Genomic DNA, 19,094 nt, shown 5'->3' on the forward strand with positions numbered 1-19,094 from the left:
AAGGAAGAACAGAGATAAGAGAAAAGTAATAAAGATGATAAAAATTAGTATTTAATTCATAATAAATTAGAAGCAACTCTAGTAAATGTCCAAACAGGAACATCCTGATGTCTTTAGCAATGCATTACTCAGAAATTTTGTAAAGCCAAATGAACGCAATGCAATTGCTTTGGAAAATTTCTTTCAAAGAGGAGAGACAGGAGCTGCAAAACAAAGAGTAAGACAAAGGAAGATCTATCAGAACATGGAAAACGTGTGATGCATGTCAGTGACGTTCGCATACACTATCTGTGCTTTAAAATAGCACCATCAAATGAATGAGTTATCTGCAGATCCTGACTGTTTTTCTGGCAACTGACGTCCTCACATAAACCAAGCAACAAAGGGGAGAGTTTTAGAATGGCAGCATTCTGTCTTTTATCAATAAATTTATCTGCTTCTCGCATCTTCAAAGCTGAGCAGCTTATTCTACAATGCAGCAACTAGAAAAACTAACCGATGAAAGCACAGGGTGATGTCATGTAAATATCTTCACCATCCATTGCATTATAGGCTCTAATTGCCATAGAGAACTCTGCCTGGTTTGTTTACTAGGAGATTCTGAAGGGGAGGAGCAGGGGGAGGTTGTTTTCTGGTGTGTTTTCTGTTTCCTCTATAATAAAGAAATTAAATTTTAAAGGTAATGTAGTGAGATAATGGAAAATAGGAGAAAGTGCTTACGGTGAGGGGATAAAGAAAAAATTAGGGGGCTTAATTAACTACATTTCAATGTCATGTTTGTTCACAGCAGCAATCAGTCAAACTGTTTTGAAGGATGCAAGCCAGCCACTTGTGCTGCGGAACTTGCTTTCCAGGCTTAGCAGTAGCTCTGGAGGACTGTCCCTTTTTTGACAAGGAGATGACCCACCTGAAAGGGACCCATCCGAAACACTCAAGACTTTAATTTCGATGTTACTGTAAGTTTGAACAAAGACACATAGCGTTGTGACTTCCACCTCACCCTGTTGGCTTGTTCTGCTTACAGCAGCCTTTCTGTTCTCTCAAACAGCAACTTTTAAGCATGAAAAAGGCTTCCAGGACAACAAATCCTCCCTTCTCGCAAATCCTTCTTAGAGAGAGTGTCTTACAGGGCCTCTCATTTCTAGTCACAGGATCAAGGGCCTGAGACAGATAACAGCTACTTCAAAACAGACTAATGTGCTTTGCGCTTCTCCCCGTCCTCTCTGCCGCTGCAGCCGAGGGCTGTGCTTTCGTACCTATGAGCTCACAGACTCGTAGCTCATAGACCAGCTGCTAAGACTCATCACAACGTCCCCATCCTGAGGAGGCTTCTTTCTTCCCGATCTCCCACCGCAATAACAGAGCCCAGCCCGTTCCCTGAGCTTAGGATGAGCCAAAGACGGATAGCAGCCTCGATTTTCTCACTGTAAAACTGAACTAAGTTATTTCCAAGTTGCTCTTTCGTAATGAGCCCTCAAGAATGACCCCATATGACTTTTGTTACGTTTTTAAGCAGCTAGGAAGAGGAGAGTTAGCAGCTGTACCGAGGAGTCAGGAAGAACAAGAGTTCTCTAGTGACAAGCAGAGTATACTGCTGAATTTCATACTTGATGTTCAGACACTTGGCAAGGAGCATATTTACACTCCAGCATCTTGTTGTACCATTCTGAGCCACTCACAGAAAGATTTAGGAAGTATTTTCCGCAAAAGAGCAGAAATAACCGAGACTGCTTCCATTCAGACTAGCAGAACTTCACCTCTCATATGTCATCCTCTTTCAGTAAGCTCCTGGAAATGACTGAACCTTCAGTGACAGACCTTAACTAATAACACATCAAATTACTATATGAAGGTCTGTAATAAATAGCTGTCGCTGATAAACTTTAAGGCAAAGCAAAATTTGAAATAGGTCTCTCATTCCTGTTTGAAGTCAGGTTTCCTGGGCATTTGCTCTAAGTCTGGTTACAATTTCAGTGCATTTGATCTGTTAGCAGAAGGATAGGAAAAAAAAAAAAAAAAGACAGGCATAACAAACTCTAAGCTCTTACTAATTACAAACTAAATAAAAAAAAAAAATCCAGAATTGTTTACACTGTTTCTATTTGCTATTAGCATGTGGAAAAGGGACAGCTTTGAATGATGTCCTGTAACATTACCTACCAACTCCCGCAGCAGCCAAAACCCAATGCTGCAGACTTGACACTTGTATGTTTGAGATTTCTCTTGTAGAAATAAAATCTGAAACCTGCACTGAGATAGCAAGTGGGGCAGACACTCTCTTAGGTTTGTGTTTCTTTAGGCTACAGTTTTCTCCATGATATCTTCCTTTCTGAGTTAAGAGTATAGTGTGCTGCATTGCCAGTCATGAAGGGGGGTGACTGGAACATTTGCAATAGAGGGAAAACTTATTAATTCTTTGTAAAGCACAAACTGAATTTGCAATTTGTTCTCTCAACTTTTTGAGTTAGAAGAAATCACTCAGGTGGTGCAGAATTTGGTGTTCAACATCCTGAGTAAGAATTAAAAAAAAAAAAAAAAAAAAACACCAAAAAAAAACAAAAAACAAAACAAAACAAAAAAAACAAACAAACAAAAAAGAAAATGAACTTGTGAATGTAAAAAGCACTTAAGCTGGTTAGAAGTGAAAGGCTGTACAAACCTGCTAATGAAGCTGGAACCTGGAAAATCTCTTCCCAAGAAAGGACTGTAAAGAAAAACTTCTAAGGGGAGGCAATCTTCAAGGTGACTTTCCAAAGAGTATTTCCTATTCTCATTGTTAGTCTGTTTTATACATTTTCCCGTGTAGAAAACAGAGGATTAGCCTCCCGGGCCAGGCTGCCATCTGTGTCTCCTGGGGCTGGGCAAGAAATTGGGATGGTAAGGCTGGGCCCAGCCTCCAGTGCCACATCGCTGCTTAAAATGAGTTTCAAAGACCAGGAGAAGTCTCCAGGAGGCTCCTTTCCAGCCTCTCCTCTCCAGGCCAGGTCCACCCACAGGATTTCTGAGCTCTCCAGCAGCGTCTCTCCAACAAACCACAGCCTGCCCAGTGTCTTTCACAGCTGCTTTTCCCTGTTTGCAGAAGGAGCTTCTACACTGTCCTTAACGGCATCCAACCTCTCAGAGCTGCCCTCCCCTGCGGCGAACCAAGAGCCAGGGCTTATGAACAATAGTGTGTGGTCAAGAAACTGTAATAGGTCCTGGAGGAGACTCGGGAATCTTCTCGTAGTACACCTCCTCTGCGTCCTCTTATAGGGATACTAGACGCCTGCACCTCCAGCACTGAAAGTTGAGTGAAAAGTGACGAGAGATTTGGCCAGGTCTAAAAATCTTAGAGGAGGTGTCCTGATTTCAAAGGAGAAAGATTAATGATAACGAAGTGGTACGCCCAAGAAGTCCTCTGGTGCCTTGCTACTTGCAAGTGTGATATCAGGGTGAAGAAGGATAGATTCAATCACTGTTAAAAAGGTGCGGGCGTGTGTTTATATATACATACACATGTGTATGCATATTTGTATGTACGAATGTATACGGCTCCGTGGATGAATAAGCGAACGCCACTAAAACCTTGATTCTCCTTTACCTCTCCCTTCCACATGGCTATCACTTCCCCACGCGCTGCCTTTCACCTCCCTCCGCTCTAGTCATCTCTCACCTGGGTTATCATAATTGCCTTCACGCCTGGTCCCCTTCCTCCCACGCTCACCCCTTCCAGCCTCACCTCCTCCATCCAGCCCCCTCGATCCAACCCGCGCCGTTTCGTGCGCCACGTTCCTCGACTCCTGCCGCAAATCCCTCGCGTACGTCTCTCTCTCCTGATACCCGAGCGCTTCTCCTCGGCCGGCGGGGCCAGCTGTGAAGACGACAGCCATCTCCCCCGCCAGCTGTTAGGATCGCAGCCGGCATCCCAAGCGGGCGCTGAGGACAGCAAGTCGCCCCCCCCGGGAGCCCGGCCCCCCGGACCGGCCGAGCAGGCGGCTCCGGCACCCCAGCGCCTCGTCGCACCTCCTGGGGACCGGCTGGGTACATCCCCTCGTCTTGGTGCCGGCCGGGCCGGGGACATCCCCCCATCCGTGCCCTGAGCAATGCCTCGCCTGACTCGCTCCGTGCTCCTTTTTCCCGTAAGGCAGGTAACTGCTAGGGACGGAGGGAGCAGAAGAGAGGACAAAGATCTTGATAACTGCTCCTGCTTTGGGGGATTTTTTCCCTCTTTTTAGACTTCAAAACTGTTGAATTTCCCAAATAACTTATTTCCCCTTTGATATCCGTGTTCCCCCTTGCTTTATCAAACTCCTTTGTTTTGTATCTCCCAGCTCCTCTGTCTGTGCCCTGATGGTGTTTCCCTGGTGCTTTGAGTAAGCCATTATTTTGATTTTCTGTTCAGTTAACTACGCTGAGGAAAGTGCGTCCAGTTTGAAATAACATTGCTGAGAAATCTGCACTGTCTGCTAAATGAATATAGCATTTTACCTTTTGGAGGTAATTTTACTAGCCAGTAACCTATTTCCTTAAACACTCATTTTCTTATTTATCTTTTTCAGTCCACAACTTGAACCATCTTATAATGTCTATCTCTAAATTTAAATGCTATGCTAAAAGCTACCGAACTAGGGAAAGGAAGAAATGAAGCAAACAGAAACAAAACCCCAAGGGTAATTCTCTATTAACACAGTGCCAAGCTTCAGTGTAGACCAAAGATCTGTGGACTTCTATGAAATATAAAAGCTTAAAGAAACAAAAACAGAAAAAGAAAAGAAAGAAAAAAGAGAAGTAAAAGCATCAGAAAGCAGTAGAGTCCAATAGTTAAAATGTGGCAAGCGCTGATATTTTTTAAGGCCAGATTTGACGTGCCTCAGACTGGTGGGTGGGCGTTATTGGTTATTTACAATAAATTAAATTTATTGTAAATGAATTATTAATTTATAAAATTAAAAAAAAAAATTACCGGAGGTGGCAATGACTCTCTGTGCCTCGGTACCCCTCAGCAGACACAGCAAAAGTGGACGGTGTGATACTACTTTCAGAGCCCTTCTCCATCACCAAGCAGGTGCAAAGGCAGAATAATCTCCCAGTGGTAATCGGGTGGGGATTACCCCCAGCCCCGCAGAAGGCAGAGCGTATAGCTGTGCTGGCAAAGGTGAGAGACCCAAAATCAAACCGGGATCCTCCAGGCCAGAGTGTGCCCCGCGGGATGACAAGAAAAGCAAGACAAAGTGATGAGGGGGCTGCTGTTAAATACTCCTTGAAATAAGGTGGTAAAGACAAGCATGAGAAAGTGTTCGACCTCGTAGTGGGCAATTGGGTAAAAACTTCATTTTTTTAAGCATGCCCACGCAACAGTTCCCAGCCCTTGAAGCGTACAGAGGGGGATTACCTGCCGACTAATTTCCTTGCGGGGCGATTTCCCGTCGTGCCAAGAACCTACGTGCTCTGCGTTAGTGCTGCCCCGACGCTGGAGGTGAGGAGGAGGTTGCGAATCACCATTGCTACGGAGAGGCAAGTGTTATTTCCCTGCTCGCGCGGAAGCTGTTGGCCCGAAGGGAACATACTGTCGTGATCCAGCCCTGGCAGCCCGGGCTGCGGGAAAGCCCGTAAAATCATCCCCCGAGATTAACCATCGCAATGTCAGAGAAAGGTGGGGCGAGAAGGTAAAATTCGCAATTAAAATTAAGCTATAAACAACCCCTCGAAAATATGGGGCCAAATCACAACACTCTGACCGGGAAGAGCCTGTGCTTGTCCTGCTGACCTCCTCTACCTGCCCCACGGACAGCACAGAGCCACCCCCGAAACAAGGTACCGTGCCGTTTGAGCAGGGATTTCCGGAGCCCTAAGGAAATACCACCACAGGAGCGAAGCAGCAGCACTGATTTCAAAGTCTCTGTGAAGAAGGAGTCGTTTTTAAGTAGCGTGATTAGGCTAATTAAGTTCTGTTTAGGTTTTAATTTGCATTTTAAGGATTTGATTACCCACCAGTAAGAAAAGAGACTGATTCTCTCATGCATTTTATGACAGTATGTGACACAATCTGCACTCTCGTGTTTACAAATAAATAAAAATAATCTATGTAAATTAAATTATGTTTTATTCCATATCATTGCTATCAACTGCAGGTAACTAACAATGCTGATTGCTATTACTAATAATAACATTATCTCTTACTAATGGTTCCATTCTTAGAAAAATTATTTCATAAATCCCTGCTGTACCATTCCAAATTCTAACTGTGACCAAGAGACATAATCCATTTTTAATTGCGATTCAATTACCCCTTTTTTCATTAAACTAAGTTTAAGCTGCAAGCATATGACTACTGTGCATTAGAACAGGGATACCTAGCACTTACAAAAAAAATATCCACAGGAGTTTCTGAATAACTGGGGGGTTTGCCCATAGGCTTTTTGTATCGTAATACGTAGCTGTGTACATAATTCTATTAAAACATAAATTGTATAAATTAAATAACAGAAATTAAAATATTCTTAGAACATTGTGCGTGTTTCCCTTTGGTCTACTCACTCTGTTTTTGGAACGTCTTTTCTAAGCCAGTAGAAATCAGATTGGGCTGCGTATTTGCGAGTTTGCAACACATTGCCAAAATAGTCGCTTTCTGTAAACTTCAGCTGTACGGACAAAGCACAGACATTTTTAAAGCACGTCCAAGGAAACAGAAGATGACATAAAACAATCAGAACTTTTATTTTAACAAGATAATCGCCTGATTTTTTAGCCATTATCAAAGCAAGTAAAATTTTCACACTTGGTAGGAAGAACAAGTATTTTGTGAGCTTAGTTAAAAAACAGTGGCTGAACAGATCTACGCAAGGGACTGGAACTTGGGAAAAGCTCTTCCCTGCGCAGAGAGGAGCTGAGGACATCTGAAGTACCCAGGGAAGAATTGCAGACTGCACGTTCCTATGGCTATTATTAAGACAGCCTCTTTTCCAGAAGGAAATAGGTCTACTCTTATTTTTAGAAGTGCATTTCAAAACCACTTTCAAAAACATAACAAAGCCCTCCCTTTTCAGTTTGTTTTGCATTTTATTACAAATACCTCATACTCTGTGCCCTACAAGGGTTCTGCTGCTGCTTTCTTACTGTTTCTCACATCAAATGTTTACAGACATAGGGCTCCATGCTTCCATAAGCCTCCAAATCTAATAGCAACTAACCATGCAAGAAAAAGTTAATATTTTATAACTCCAGATGATATCCCTGTTGCCAGTTTCAAGCAATCCTAAGGCTTGTGAGGAAGTTGCATTTCAGATGTAAACTATGGTTCTGCAACTGTGATTAGCAAATGTTTTTCTCTAGACATTACCACTTATCTGGGCAAATAATTCCATATGCTGAGTGGTAAAGTTGGTTACATCCTCTGTTTCATTACACTGCCTTCACAGCACCATCGCGTCCTACTCGTTCCAGGAACAAGGACTAGGCCGGCAGAGTTGGTTCTTCAAAGTTTTCTCAAGAAATTATGCCTACGTTTAGTGTTTGTTCATGTTCCCTGGCAAAGATGACTGTGACTCTTGTATTCTACCGGTTCAGGATTGAATTTGTGGTTGTACTTTGCCTGTGACTTTCAGTAATACAATTCATCACATGCATGCCACCCTTTGGAAAATGGTAAAATCTATTATTCTTCATCATCTGCCTTCCTGCCTTAGTTAGGCTGAACAGATACTGGGTCAGGAAGGAGTCCCCCCACAGTATCCTTGTCCAGCAGCCAGCACAGTAGGCCTATACATTGGTTATACATGATTATAAGCAACAATCATAAATAAAATTCATAGCCTGGAGAGATGAGGAGAGCCTATATAGGGCATCATAAATTGTGATATTCTGCAGAAAAATGCATTAGTATTTTTGAAGACCATTATGTTGAGGAGAAATGCTTTTGGTTTGTTTCATTTTTATAACTAAATGCAATGACAGTGTATGTTTAACCTTTAAAATCCTTAATAGCAGGAAGGTTCTTGGCACCCAGGAACATTTTACTCCCAGCAAGCCTCATGGTCATCTCGCTTAGCCACACCGGCATTGACAATTTAGACATGAGAGCTAGCATACTTAATTCAACATCTAAAAATAACCAGGCAAGCAGAACTCCAGATGCATGCCAAACAAAAGAGGAGCTTTGATTTTAGACAGCAGCGAAACAGAGCAAAGAATGGCTGCAATATGTAAAAGAAGAAAGCTGCAAGTCTGACACTTACTGTTTTGATGTCTTCATTAATATATGTGTCATTCATTATAAACTGAGGGTAACCCACTTTTGCCATAACTGCTTTTGCCTTTGAAAAAGAAAAAAAAAAAAAAGAAAAAAGTGTTGGCAGATATAAGCATTTCTCAGCATGTGGCTTCCCCCCGCGCCCATTTTATTTCCACTTTTTGTCATTATGCCTCTCTGAAGGCATCCTCATTTAACTTCAAACCAACTTGCCTACAAGGTAAACTCAGTGCTGCAAACGCGCTTCGCATCACAACGTGGAGGGTCCACGTTCTGTTGTCAGATTATCACAGTGGGTCTGTTGTTGCCTGCAGAGCTTTTGCAGACTTACAGCAATGTGTTTGAGTGCAAAATCTTAACAGCTGATTTCTCCTACCGGTTTTTGTGTTAATCAGATGGTCAAATGCCTGTTTTTACAGTGTTTTCCAAAAGACCACAGGAAACGGCCAGTTTCGCTATAGCACAGTAGCTGGTACACATCCAACTATTACAACGGATTTGATACACAGATATGGAAGAATCTGGGTCCCAGCAAGTGCGGACTGGCGTGTTTCCACTGAGTGTCACTTCCATTTACACCTGAGGATGGGTGCACACTTTTCCGAAGGACACTGTACTTTCCTAAAACCGCAGGGCTAATCTTTGTTCTGTTCTCCACTTTCATCCCTCTACTTTGCAGTCTTTGCCCTTTCCCTAATGTCATTAAAGGTGTTAAAATAAGACGCTTCACTTTTTGTTAACTTTGGGGTTTTCCCTCTTTCATTCATGACTTGGTCCCAGTGTTTATACACAATCTGTGTAAACACTCTTGTGTGAAGTGATAGTAGCTGTAGATGGGTATTCCCATTTCGTAAATCATGGCGTAAGTATATAAACAACCTTAGTAATGTCCTCATAAAAACACGAGCAGGCCACCCAGCATCTCTGTGGAAACAACAGGTTTCCAGAAGAAAAGCAGAAGGGTACAAATGGATAAGGTGGCATACCAAGAAGTGAAATACGACAAGTCCATAGAATAAATTAAAGCCATAGTGGACTAGGGTTTCACTTTGTATATTTTCAGAATGCTGAACATAATTTCTCCTTAAGTCTTTGGAATTCCCTCCACCCCTCAAAAAATGCTCTTCTGGAAATTTGTTCTTCAAACTCGGATGTCTAAACAAAAATGAATATTGCAAGATATGAAGTGCAATAAATGGATTGGCCTTTAAACCAACTGCAGCCATACCAACGCTGCATTCTGCTCTCTGCGAGCAGAGCCGGGACCTCTCTGGGGTCCACCGACTTCGATTTCCCTCTTGCTGCAGCGGGTGACTGTTCAAGGGAAGATTCCACCTCCTCCACAATGAAATCCTTGCCCCCTTCTCCCCCTCCACAGCGTCTCAATACAACAGGGCCTCCTATAACAGTAAGAATTAGAAACATCTGTTCCACGACTGTAAGAAGGAAGCTGATGGAGGACTGCCTCCGTTTAACCAAAATTATTTTGTCTGCTCTTCTACTTTTCAAGAAGAAAGGCCTCTTTGCTTCTTCAAACTCCTTCAATTTCTCAATCTCATTTCCAACCCAAAGTCATAATCCTCCATTTGTGACATCACACTTAATTGTGTTTGAGATAATTAAGATGTCACAAACAGAAGATTACAACTTCAGGTAGGAAATTAGCAGCAGGAGCAGATGATCTTTTAAGCAAGAAAGATCCCATTGTCATGCAAATATACCTAGTGATAAAAAAAAAATCAATGGAAGACAAATGCTGAAGAGGAAATATGAAATGAGCCAAATTAACTCTCAGCAGAATGTCTTCTCAGTTTTCCAGAAGGTAGAGCAGCCTTTCAAGATATTTTAAATGCCTGGAGGGGAATAAAAAGCAGTGGGGGGGAGCACAATTCATCTGCAAGTTTGTATACAATCAAGAGCATCGGTTTTTTTTCCTGGTGGTGTTGTCAGGTCCAGCTGACTGAACTTTGCAAGGAACTGGAAAATTTTCTTTTCCATTTCCAGTGTTTTAATCCTAGCTGAAACTAGTCTAGAGAAAGCAAAGAGCAAAACTCATCAGTTTCAGTTTCTACTATGTCAGCTGCTTAAACAAGTTCAGTGAATCTCAAATGTTCTGCACGTGTTCCAGAGTACCCATCTGAATCACTTACAATAGCCTCTGTGTTGGATCTACTTAATTGAGCCCCTGAGCGTTCTGATTAAAGAGATTTAATTTAAAAACTAACTTATATGATGAAGAGTAAACCCTTTAAGAACAATTTATAGTGCAACCTGCAAAAAATCAAGTGGCTTTTAAAGAAAAAGTAAGGATTAACTGTGTCAGTACAATGTCATTTCACTAATTATTTAGCCAGTACAACGTTGATCAACAATTGTTGATCTTGTTTTGGCACATAAAAGAACATTTTTGGTTTTGAGCTATATTATATCCTTTAAAAACACTCTTAATTTCTAGACCGTCTTCCAAATAAAAGCAAACAAATTCACGCCTCACTGGCTGTAAACGCAGAGGACTATGACGCCAGCCTAGATCTAGGAGCACGTTGCTGAAAGAAGCAGAGATGAGCCCTGCCCTCAAACCCCTGGTGCTAGTTGTCTGGTTGTGACCACAGTATGTCCATCTCCACTTCACTGCATGGACATTCTGAGGTCTTTGTGGAATATCTGCCACATCCACCTCAGTCTCTTCTTCCACAGCAGCCCACCGAGAGCAGCGGCTTGGAACTGCCAGGTTTTGGCCCTATTAGACCCCACTCCTTAACCGAACATCTCTAAGGGTGAGGATGATTCCTCCAGGCTCCTTAATAGCAGGTCTGACATAGGCCACCAAATATCGTAGATAATCATATAATATCATAGATAATCATATAATTAATATTTAACATTAATTTTTTATTTTAGTGACACTTAAACCCTTTACTCTTGTCATGGCCCTGCTGCATTAGCAAAGGAAGATGGGAAGAGTTCTCTCAACCAGACCACCTCAGGAGAGCTGGGCTCACTTGTCAGGTCACACGTACTCTTGCTTTGTGACTTTCACAATTGATGTCGTGAGATTAAGATTTCCAAGCATGAGGAAAAAACTGTCGGACACTACTGAGATATATAAAACCCTAGTAAATAACAGAGTTTGTCTCAAAGAGATTTTTGAAAGTAAACTCAAAGGTAATGCTGTTCCTAGTACTTTGATGTTTTATCAATGGCTAAAGCTGTCTGTATGTTGTGAGATAGATATATATATAAGGGGAAAAGGTTATTTTATTGCATTTGTTACCGAAAAGTTCTTACCGCAATATGTGTGGTTTAGAAGACTGAGCAAATAAGACAGACAACTATATACTACTCTGTAATGACTAAACTCAAAGGTAGACCTTACTAGCACTGTAATTCTGATGCCTTCTTAAATGTTCCACCAGTCACGTAGGATAACAAAAATTCAGAAAAGTACACACATTGTTACTACACCACCAAGTTACTTTGCTATTAGAAAATGTAAGTACATGTTTAAACCCCATTACAAAGCTTCTAGACCAGCTAAAATGACAAATGAACAACATCCTTTAGGAGCCTTTTTGAGAACATCTAGAGCAAGAGCTGATGGAGAGCAAACAGGTACAAGGTTGCCACATGCAATCCATGCCTCGCTATACAGGTTCTCCCAGAAATTGGTTCTAATGGTATCTATAAGTTCCCTGATACCACCAGTGAAGGACGCGTGGCTCGGTTTCCTATAGCCGAAGCAAAACCCGTGAGAGGACATCAGAAGCCCTCTCAAGTCCTCCCAGGGGCTTTGCATCAGGTCCAAGCCTGTCCAGCTGAGCCCAGCACACAGCCCAGCTCATTTACACAACAGACAAGTTAGAAAGCAGGTTTCTGAATTTCTGTTTTGGAATTCTCTTGCTTCCTCAGCTATCTCTTCTGTTCACTTGAGTAATATTTAACAGCAGTTTGAAGACTCCTTGTTCATACAGCACAGGAAAGTGGAAAACTCTTCTGTGACTGGTTTGCTCTTTGATAATGAAGTCAGTATTTTCCCCTTGATAAGATTAAAAGTATGTTTAAGAGACCAGCCTTCCAGGAGGCATGCACACACATACGGGGAAAGCAAATTAAATGTGACAAATGTACAGGAACCAGCCATGTGGTAATTGCACATGAATCCGCGGTAAACGCACCATGCACAACTTTTTATGGTTTAAAAGCTCATCTAATTCCTTCCTCTAATTTGCATATTGAATAACCACGTGCACAGGAAGAAAAGGGGCAATGGGGTATTTCCCCCAGCTATCGTTAAGTACTCAGCCTACCTTAGGCTGCTCGGTAAATTAAGAAAAGTCATCACCGCAGGCTTCCTCTCCTGCCACTGAAAGCAAGATGCTCTTGCAGGGGGTGACGCAGAGAAGCAGCAGGCTTTAGAGTAAATCGTGATAACTGTTTTCTATCCCAGCAGCCAGAGAGAGCAGGCTCTGAGGCAGAGGACCCGGACTGGGACTACTCCCTCCGCCACCGATTACGCATGGAAGTTTCCCCACTGACTTCAACACAGTCGGGATTTTATCATCGGTGTGTCTTTCTGTCACGATGAGAGCATTGTAAGTTAGTTTACTACAGAGACAAAATAATAAACGACCTTTCACTCTTGACTTAACAACTTGCCAACGTGGGAATGCACACATGTATTTCAATGCTACAAAGCATCCCAGTTTCCAGTCTAGTCAAATTCTCACTTGACAACCAAACTTGGCACATGAACCTTCTGAGAGCCTTTTTTGCCCATCAGAGTACGCTTTGGATATTTTGTAGGCCTCCTAGCAACACCAAGTACCGACATATTGTACTTACTGTAAAAAAAACAAAACAACACACATATCTCACCCTTGACAAAGTTTTATGAGTCTGACACAGATCTGTATATCAACTTGACTCACAACAACTTTGTGGAGATCATTTTCAAGCTTCTAAAAATATAAAAAATTAATACAATTACAGTTCACTGAAAAATTAGCATGAAATACATTCTGAAAGCTAAAATCATTCACGGCAAAGTAATGTTCCATTTAATTAAAAAGATTAATTCAGCTTTTATGTACGTGTCTGGTCTTTTCATTTTTCATTGAAAACAGATGATTCAGGAGCCATCTGGTAAAACTGCTGCATAAATATCACTGCATCTATCCGGGTTTTACGTATAGAAAAACTAGGAAAATAGAGTGATGGATCTTGGTAAAACACAGAAAAGTTCCATCACGGGGCTAAAGCCCAATCCTACAGATATCGGTAGGAAGCGACCCACTGACTTGAGTGGGAGATGGACTGGGCCCACCTTAATGATGTATATTATTTCCTATGCAGGGGCCACATGGAATGTCAGGGATTTGCACATCATCAACTGCAATCAAAAGCGAAGTGGCAACTCAAACTTGGCCTGAAATGATAATTTTTAAGAGTACTTGATCTGCAGTGAACTGGCTGTAATCCATACTCCAGAATATATCTAATCATCAAACTACTTATTTTTAAACTTTGGCTTTAACTTTCCTCTTATATTTGCATATCACAACAATACAAACTGTGTAGACTTTTCAAGATTTTCAGAGCTAGTGTTTCATTTAATAACAACTCACATACCACCACCTCACACTGCACCGTAACCCTCCGCTCCATATTTCAAGAATTGTTTTTAATGTTCTAAATTAATTGATTATGAAATGGAAAATACAGCTATTGTTCCATTCTTGTAATAGCTTGAGGACAGGGGGGTTAAAAAAAAAAAAAAAAAGTGACTTACGTGAATAATCACACCCATCAAGTACACACAAAATTGTTTTCAGTTAAATACAGACTGTGGTTTCAAAAGTAGCGGATTCCATTCAACAGCTTTGTGCTGCCAAATGAAAAAAGAGTCCTAGTCCTCGCTCTTGTCCCCTGCTCCTCCCGTCTCTGTCCGTACTGCTGCTCACGCCGCCCGCACCCAAAGGCTGCCTCAGCTCCTTGCCGCATCTTTCTGGGACACTGCTTCGCTCACTAACATAGCAGAAATCTATCCAAGTTTTTCCCCGCCTAATCTTCCGCCAGATCAGTGAGCTGAACCACTCACTACACGGAGGGACCCAGCAAGCGCTGAAATTAGCACAAGACAAGTGCTGGGAACACATAACGTGGCAAAGCGGAGAAGGAACAGCGAATGGGTTATGTGTTACATCGGTTGACCTCTTCCTCTGAATCGTCTTTTGAAACCAAAGCCTCGCTCAAAGAAAACATCCTGATGAGAAAACATTACCTAGTACACTTAGAAATACCACACCGTACATTACCATCCTAGGAAACGGAGGCGAAAAGGGACACAAAATTTTCTAAGCAAACTGTTGGTTGGTATTATACATTCAGTCTTAATATCCACCATCTAGCAAGACAATATTATTATTACTAACCTTAAAGTTGCAAGCACCTAAAGTTTAGTAGGATTGCCATGCACAGAAGAGTCAGAAAAAACAACAATGTACATGAGAGTGTCACTCTTTCCTGTCCCAAATCCCTTTTGCTTCTGGCTCTCTGGAAGACAAAGACTCAGTCATTGGTTCAAGCACTGTGATAATTTCACTGGAATTAAATTTTTGGTTTTAACTAATCCTGCATTAAATAAATTTATTTTTTTAGCAATAGAACGGAACTAAATCACAGAAAACGTGAAAGATTTTTACTTCTATAAAAATACAAATTCACTGTGATATTTCCACAAGCCTAACTCCTTAGTTCAATGCAGCAGTATAATTAATAGACCTACTCATATTTTCTCCTACCAGCTTGGTTCCAAACTCATTCTGCTGCCAGCTTTGCTTTAATTTTGCTAAGAAAAAGAATTCCTTTGTCCATTTTATTTTAATTCCATTTTCCATTTGTAGCCTCTGTGTGACAACTACCACGATTCCATTATTTTATACATAGAATATTATATATGACAGACATAAATGCTGTCTTTCACGAACAGAACCACAGCTCTGTAAATTAAATACATTTCTTTGTGGCACACAGCAAATATCTTCCTCTCTGATTATACAATAGATAAATGCACTTATACAGCAGGCCAGCACAACTGAGTACCTGGCAAAAGAGAAGCCAGAAGCAAGTGTTGTGGTCTGAAGGCACAGACCATCATTAGGACCGTGCTGGTATATATGTGCCCCATGGTATATGCTGCTAAGCTGCCTTTGACAGGGCTCTAATAACTCATGCACCTGAGTTAAGCTCGGACACATCCTTAGCACTGTAGAAGACTGTACCTCCTCATGCCTTTATTTTCAGGCAATGCTCTATGTTTTCCAATACAACTGTCTCTTAAAACAAAAAACAACCCCCCCAAAAACCCCAAACACACACCCCCCAACTCAAAATTCTGTTTATCTGTCTTTCTGAAATTACATTAGATGCCCTTACCAAACAAATTTTGCATGAGAATCCTAAGGATTTGCAATGACACAAAGAGAAAAACAGCTTTGACCGGGCTTTGGCATGTTAGTGAGCTGCAGAAATTATTACATTGCATTTTTTGTAGAAACCCCCTCCTGGACTCATTTCACTGCTCACCGCCGGAGCTCCTCATCAGTCAACCCGTGCTTACACTGCCATGCCACCCCTTGCTAGAAACACACCCACCTTGCTGCAAAATCTTTTCTGCTGTTTTTGGTTTAGCTCTGGGAAAACAGCAGGTTTAACAAAACCACTGCACTGACAAAATAAAAGTCCCCAAGGACCCAAAAAGCCCTGTGTGCCGAAGAGATCTCGGGCATCGAACACTGGGAGCGGGGCAGCCCCAGGGACCGGGAAAGGGCAAGGAAGCTCTCTCCCCATCACAGCTGTATGGGATCTGAGTTACCACAGCATTTCTTTTGGCAGTTTTATGCAAAACTCTGAATAACCTGTTCCAGAGAGGGACAACTTCTGACCTTAGCCTCTGCTTGCATCAGTTTATATTCATTTAACATTTTCAAGGTTATCTTTGCTTCAGCAAAGGTTGCAGAGGAACTTTTTTTTTTTTTTTTTTTTTTTTAATGAATAGAATGTGAAAATTCTCTTTTCATTTCTAGCCACAAGTGAGCACCAGACACCAGACATGGCAGACACTTGTTCTTACACTACTCTAAAACTGAAATGGGACTGAGGACCTAAACACCAGCATTACTTAGCTCAGGACTTCTCTGGGGAGAAATTCCTTTTGCTTGAACAGGGACCCCGACCAGCAGTGTACCAGTAAGCATGTCACCATCAGTTGTCCCATAATATATGGGAGGAAAGCAGATGCATACACAGACAAAAACATAGGCTGCAGAATATAGAAAAAGCCATATGCAGGAAACACTCTATTCTCTACTCAAGACCAACTCCCTCTCTCCCAAATCTTTACATATTTTCATTTTAAAATACATTTTATGTACATATTTATTTTCACATTGATGGAACACACCACTTATCGAGAAAACTGAGTGCAAGACACCTCACAGCTCCCTCACGAAGGAGGGCAGCTGAGGAAGCCTTTACTCTCAGGCATAGCGTCCTGCCTGCTGAAAGGCCACCAAATTAGCAAATTCCTGAGTCTGACGACCACCCTGTGGCAAAGCTCCTCTAAAAGTAAACTCCAGCAATACCAGTAGCTGAAGCCATTTAAACATTTCACAACTTTGCTTCGGGCCTCCGTGGCTAGTACGATACCTGAGCAAGTAGATACCTGAGGATGCCCACGCAGAGAATGGGTGTCCCGTACCGCAGTATCTGTTACTGTTGAGCTGGGGGACTACAACGTCTTTGTAACTGCGCCTCTACAGAAGGCAGCTTTACTTGGTAAAACAACAAAGGTAATGAAAGTTAAAGCTGAAACTGTCCGAGGCTTCCAGGGGTGGTGGAGGACTTCCTGCCCTTTGGAAGAATTAATCTGTCTTTTAGCATACCAACGCTTTCATGCTGCATTTCTGCCACAAAAGCTTCAGACTGACCCTGGGCCCCGAGCATCTGCAGGTGTGTCCATCCATCTGTCTCCCTCTTTCTATTTGAAGCATGAGATTTGTCACAAATGTTTTGATGTCACGCACCCATTCTGGCCTTATGGATTCGTGGTGGAGTCTGAAAAATGACAGCTGTGAGATCAGGGTTAAATACAATTTCCTCTCCCTTCACCTGTTTTCCACTATCTGTTTGCACGGTGCTCAGGTTATTAATGGAACTGACATCCCTGCACAACTGAGTGAGCAGTAGCAGCAGCCAGATAACAAGGGAGAAGCTGACAGCAGCGATCTAACCCCAGAGATAAGAGATAAGCAAACATGCCATGGCTATTAGTTTCAACTCTGGCCAATGGAGAAGAACATCTCCTGTGGTTACCGAACAGGAAAGCCCAGTCCTCCTAAGAAGGTTAAATTAAATTCAGGATGTGAGAGAGATTATTCTTTGAGTTCAAAAATTAAAGTTTGTGATGAGAAATAAACATTTGACTTTAACAACACTTTTTCTTTTTTTTTTTTATCTGATGGAAAGTGAAGACCTATTTTTATTCAGAAGAAAGCGTGGAACACTTCTACGCTAGAAGGAGAGTACCTTGCATTTTCTCTGCCTTCCAGGTGAAAAACGTTACTCTAAACATTGGCATTTTCCAAACAGCTATATCAGGGATGGTGCGGGAGTGGTAGCCTCAATGTCCTGACCAAATTCCAAACTAGGTAAGTAGAGCAGACTTTTCAAATCCCCTACATCATTTCGGAGCTGCGCAGCATCTACTTCACTTGGTGCTTCCTACCAAGTTCTCTTCACACGTCCATGCACACGGTAGGATAAAGATGATTTACACCACAAAGATAAGCTCCTGGTGATATATTTAATGCCTGAGGGAACTGTAGACATGTTGGGAAAGAGTTAAACCATGACTCTTCTGAAGTCCAACCCATGTTTCAACTTCATCAGGAGACTTGCTCATTGCTCCTTGCAATGCAACTGCTGCAATACAGGCTGGACCTTAAATTTTTGTGTCCAGAGACCACCCTCATTTCAGAAAGTTCACTTCCACAAAGGAAAAGTGTGGCCAAGGTTCAATTGGCACTAAGCAGAAGTACGTTTTCCAGTTTAGAAACGACAAGGTTGTTTCAAGAAGATCTGAAGCAAACTTTCTAGTAGAACCAGTAAATTTGGAAGTCTGCAGTCTCACCATTGGCTTTTGAACAGGAATGAAGTGCCTAAAGGCAATTAGAGCCTTTGGAAATTCCTTCCTCTTTTACTATTTCCTCTGAAGGGAGGATGGCAGCTTCTGTTAGTGCTCTGAAGCAGTCTTAACACTTTGTGAAGTTCTCCGAGATCCTCAAAACAAAGATACAAAGTCATCTTAAAAGAACCTGTAAAAGGTGTCTGGGGACCTTTGGTTTTGAAACTCCATCCCCCTCTTTTACCAAGTGTTGTTCTGTCAGCCTTGTGCTGGCCTTCATTCCAGAAAAAGCCCACTTGAGATACAGGAGGTCCTGAGACTCACGGCTGGTTCCTCTGTCGTATTTTTGCATTATTTTACATAGGATGGGTCCACAGACCCCACGAGGCACAAAAGGCATTTTTTCTTTTTGCAGAGCGCCCAGTGATCACTCTCAAGATTGGATGATTTGTCATCTTTGTGCAAAATTAGCATGGCATTAAGCAAGATTAATTTCAGCTCCTGAAGCTGTGGCGTCTGGCCTTTTTGTCTGGGTATGCCTCAGACCTTAATAAAAAGTTATTTTTCAGAACTAGTGCACACCCTGGACCGTCTATGTGAACGAGCTTGGGAGACTCCATACTCCCTGGTGTATTGCTGTGCCAGGGTTATAGAGAAGCAACAGTGGGCAGAAGAAAAGAACAG

The 19,094-nt window shown here is 42.0% G+C and overlaps 1 protein-coding gene across 2 annotated transcripts in view; it reads right to left on the reverse strand.

Annotated features, from left to right (window-relative positions):
* The window catches only part of PHEX (phosphate regulating endopeptidase homolog X-linked), a 109,293-nt gene that overhangs the window by 30,957 nt on the left and 59,242 nt on the right, over positions 1 to 19,094 (reverse strand). For both annotated transcript variants that reach the window (XM_030020871.2, XM_030020872.2), the window contains exons 13-14: positions 8,214 to 8,291; positions 6,517 to 6,620 (exon numbers count right to left, since the gene is read on the reverse strand). In XM_030020871.2, coding sequence (XP_029876731.1) covers positions 6,517 to 6,620; positions 8,214 to 8,291 — 182 coding nt within the window. The remainder of the gene's footprint in view (positions 1 to 6,516; positions 6,621 to 8,213; positions 8,292 to 19,094) is intronic.

The sequence above is a fragment of the Aquila chrysaetos genome, chromosome 7, assembly GCF_900496995.4.
Source record: "Aquila chrysaetos chrysaetos chromosome 7, bAquChr1.4, whole genome shotgun sequence".
NCBI lineage: Eukaryota > Metazoa > Chordata > Aves > Accipitriformes > Accipitridae > Aquila > Aquila chrysaetos.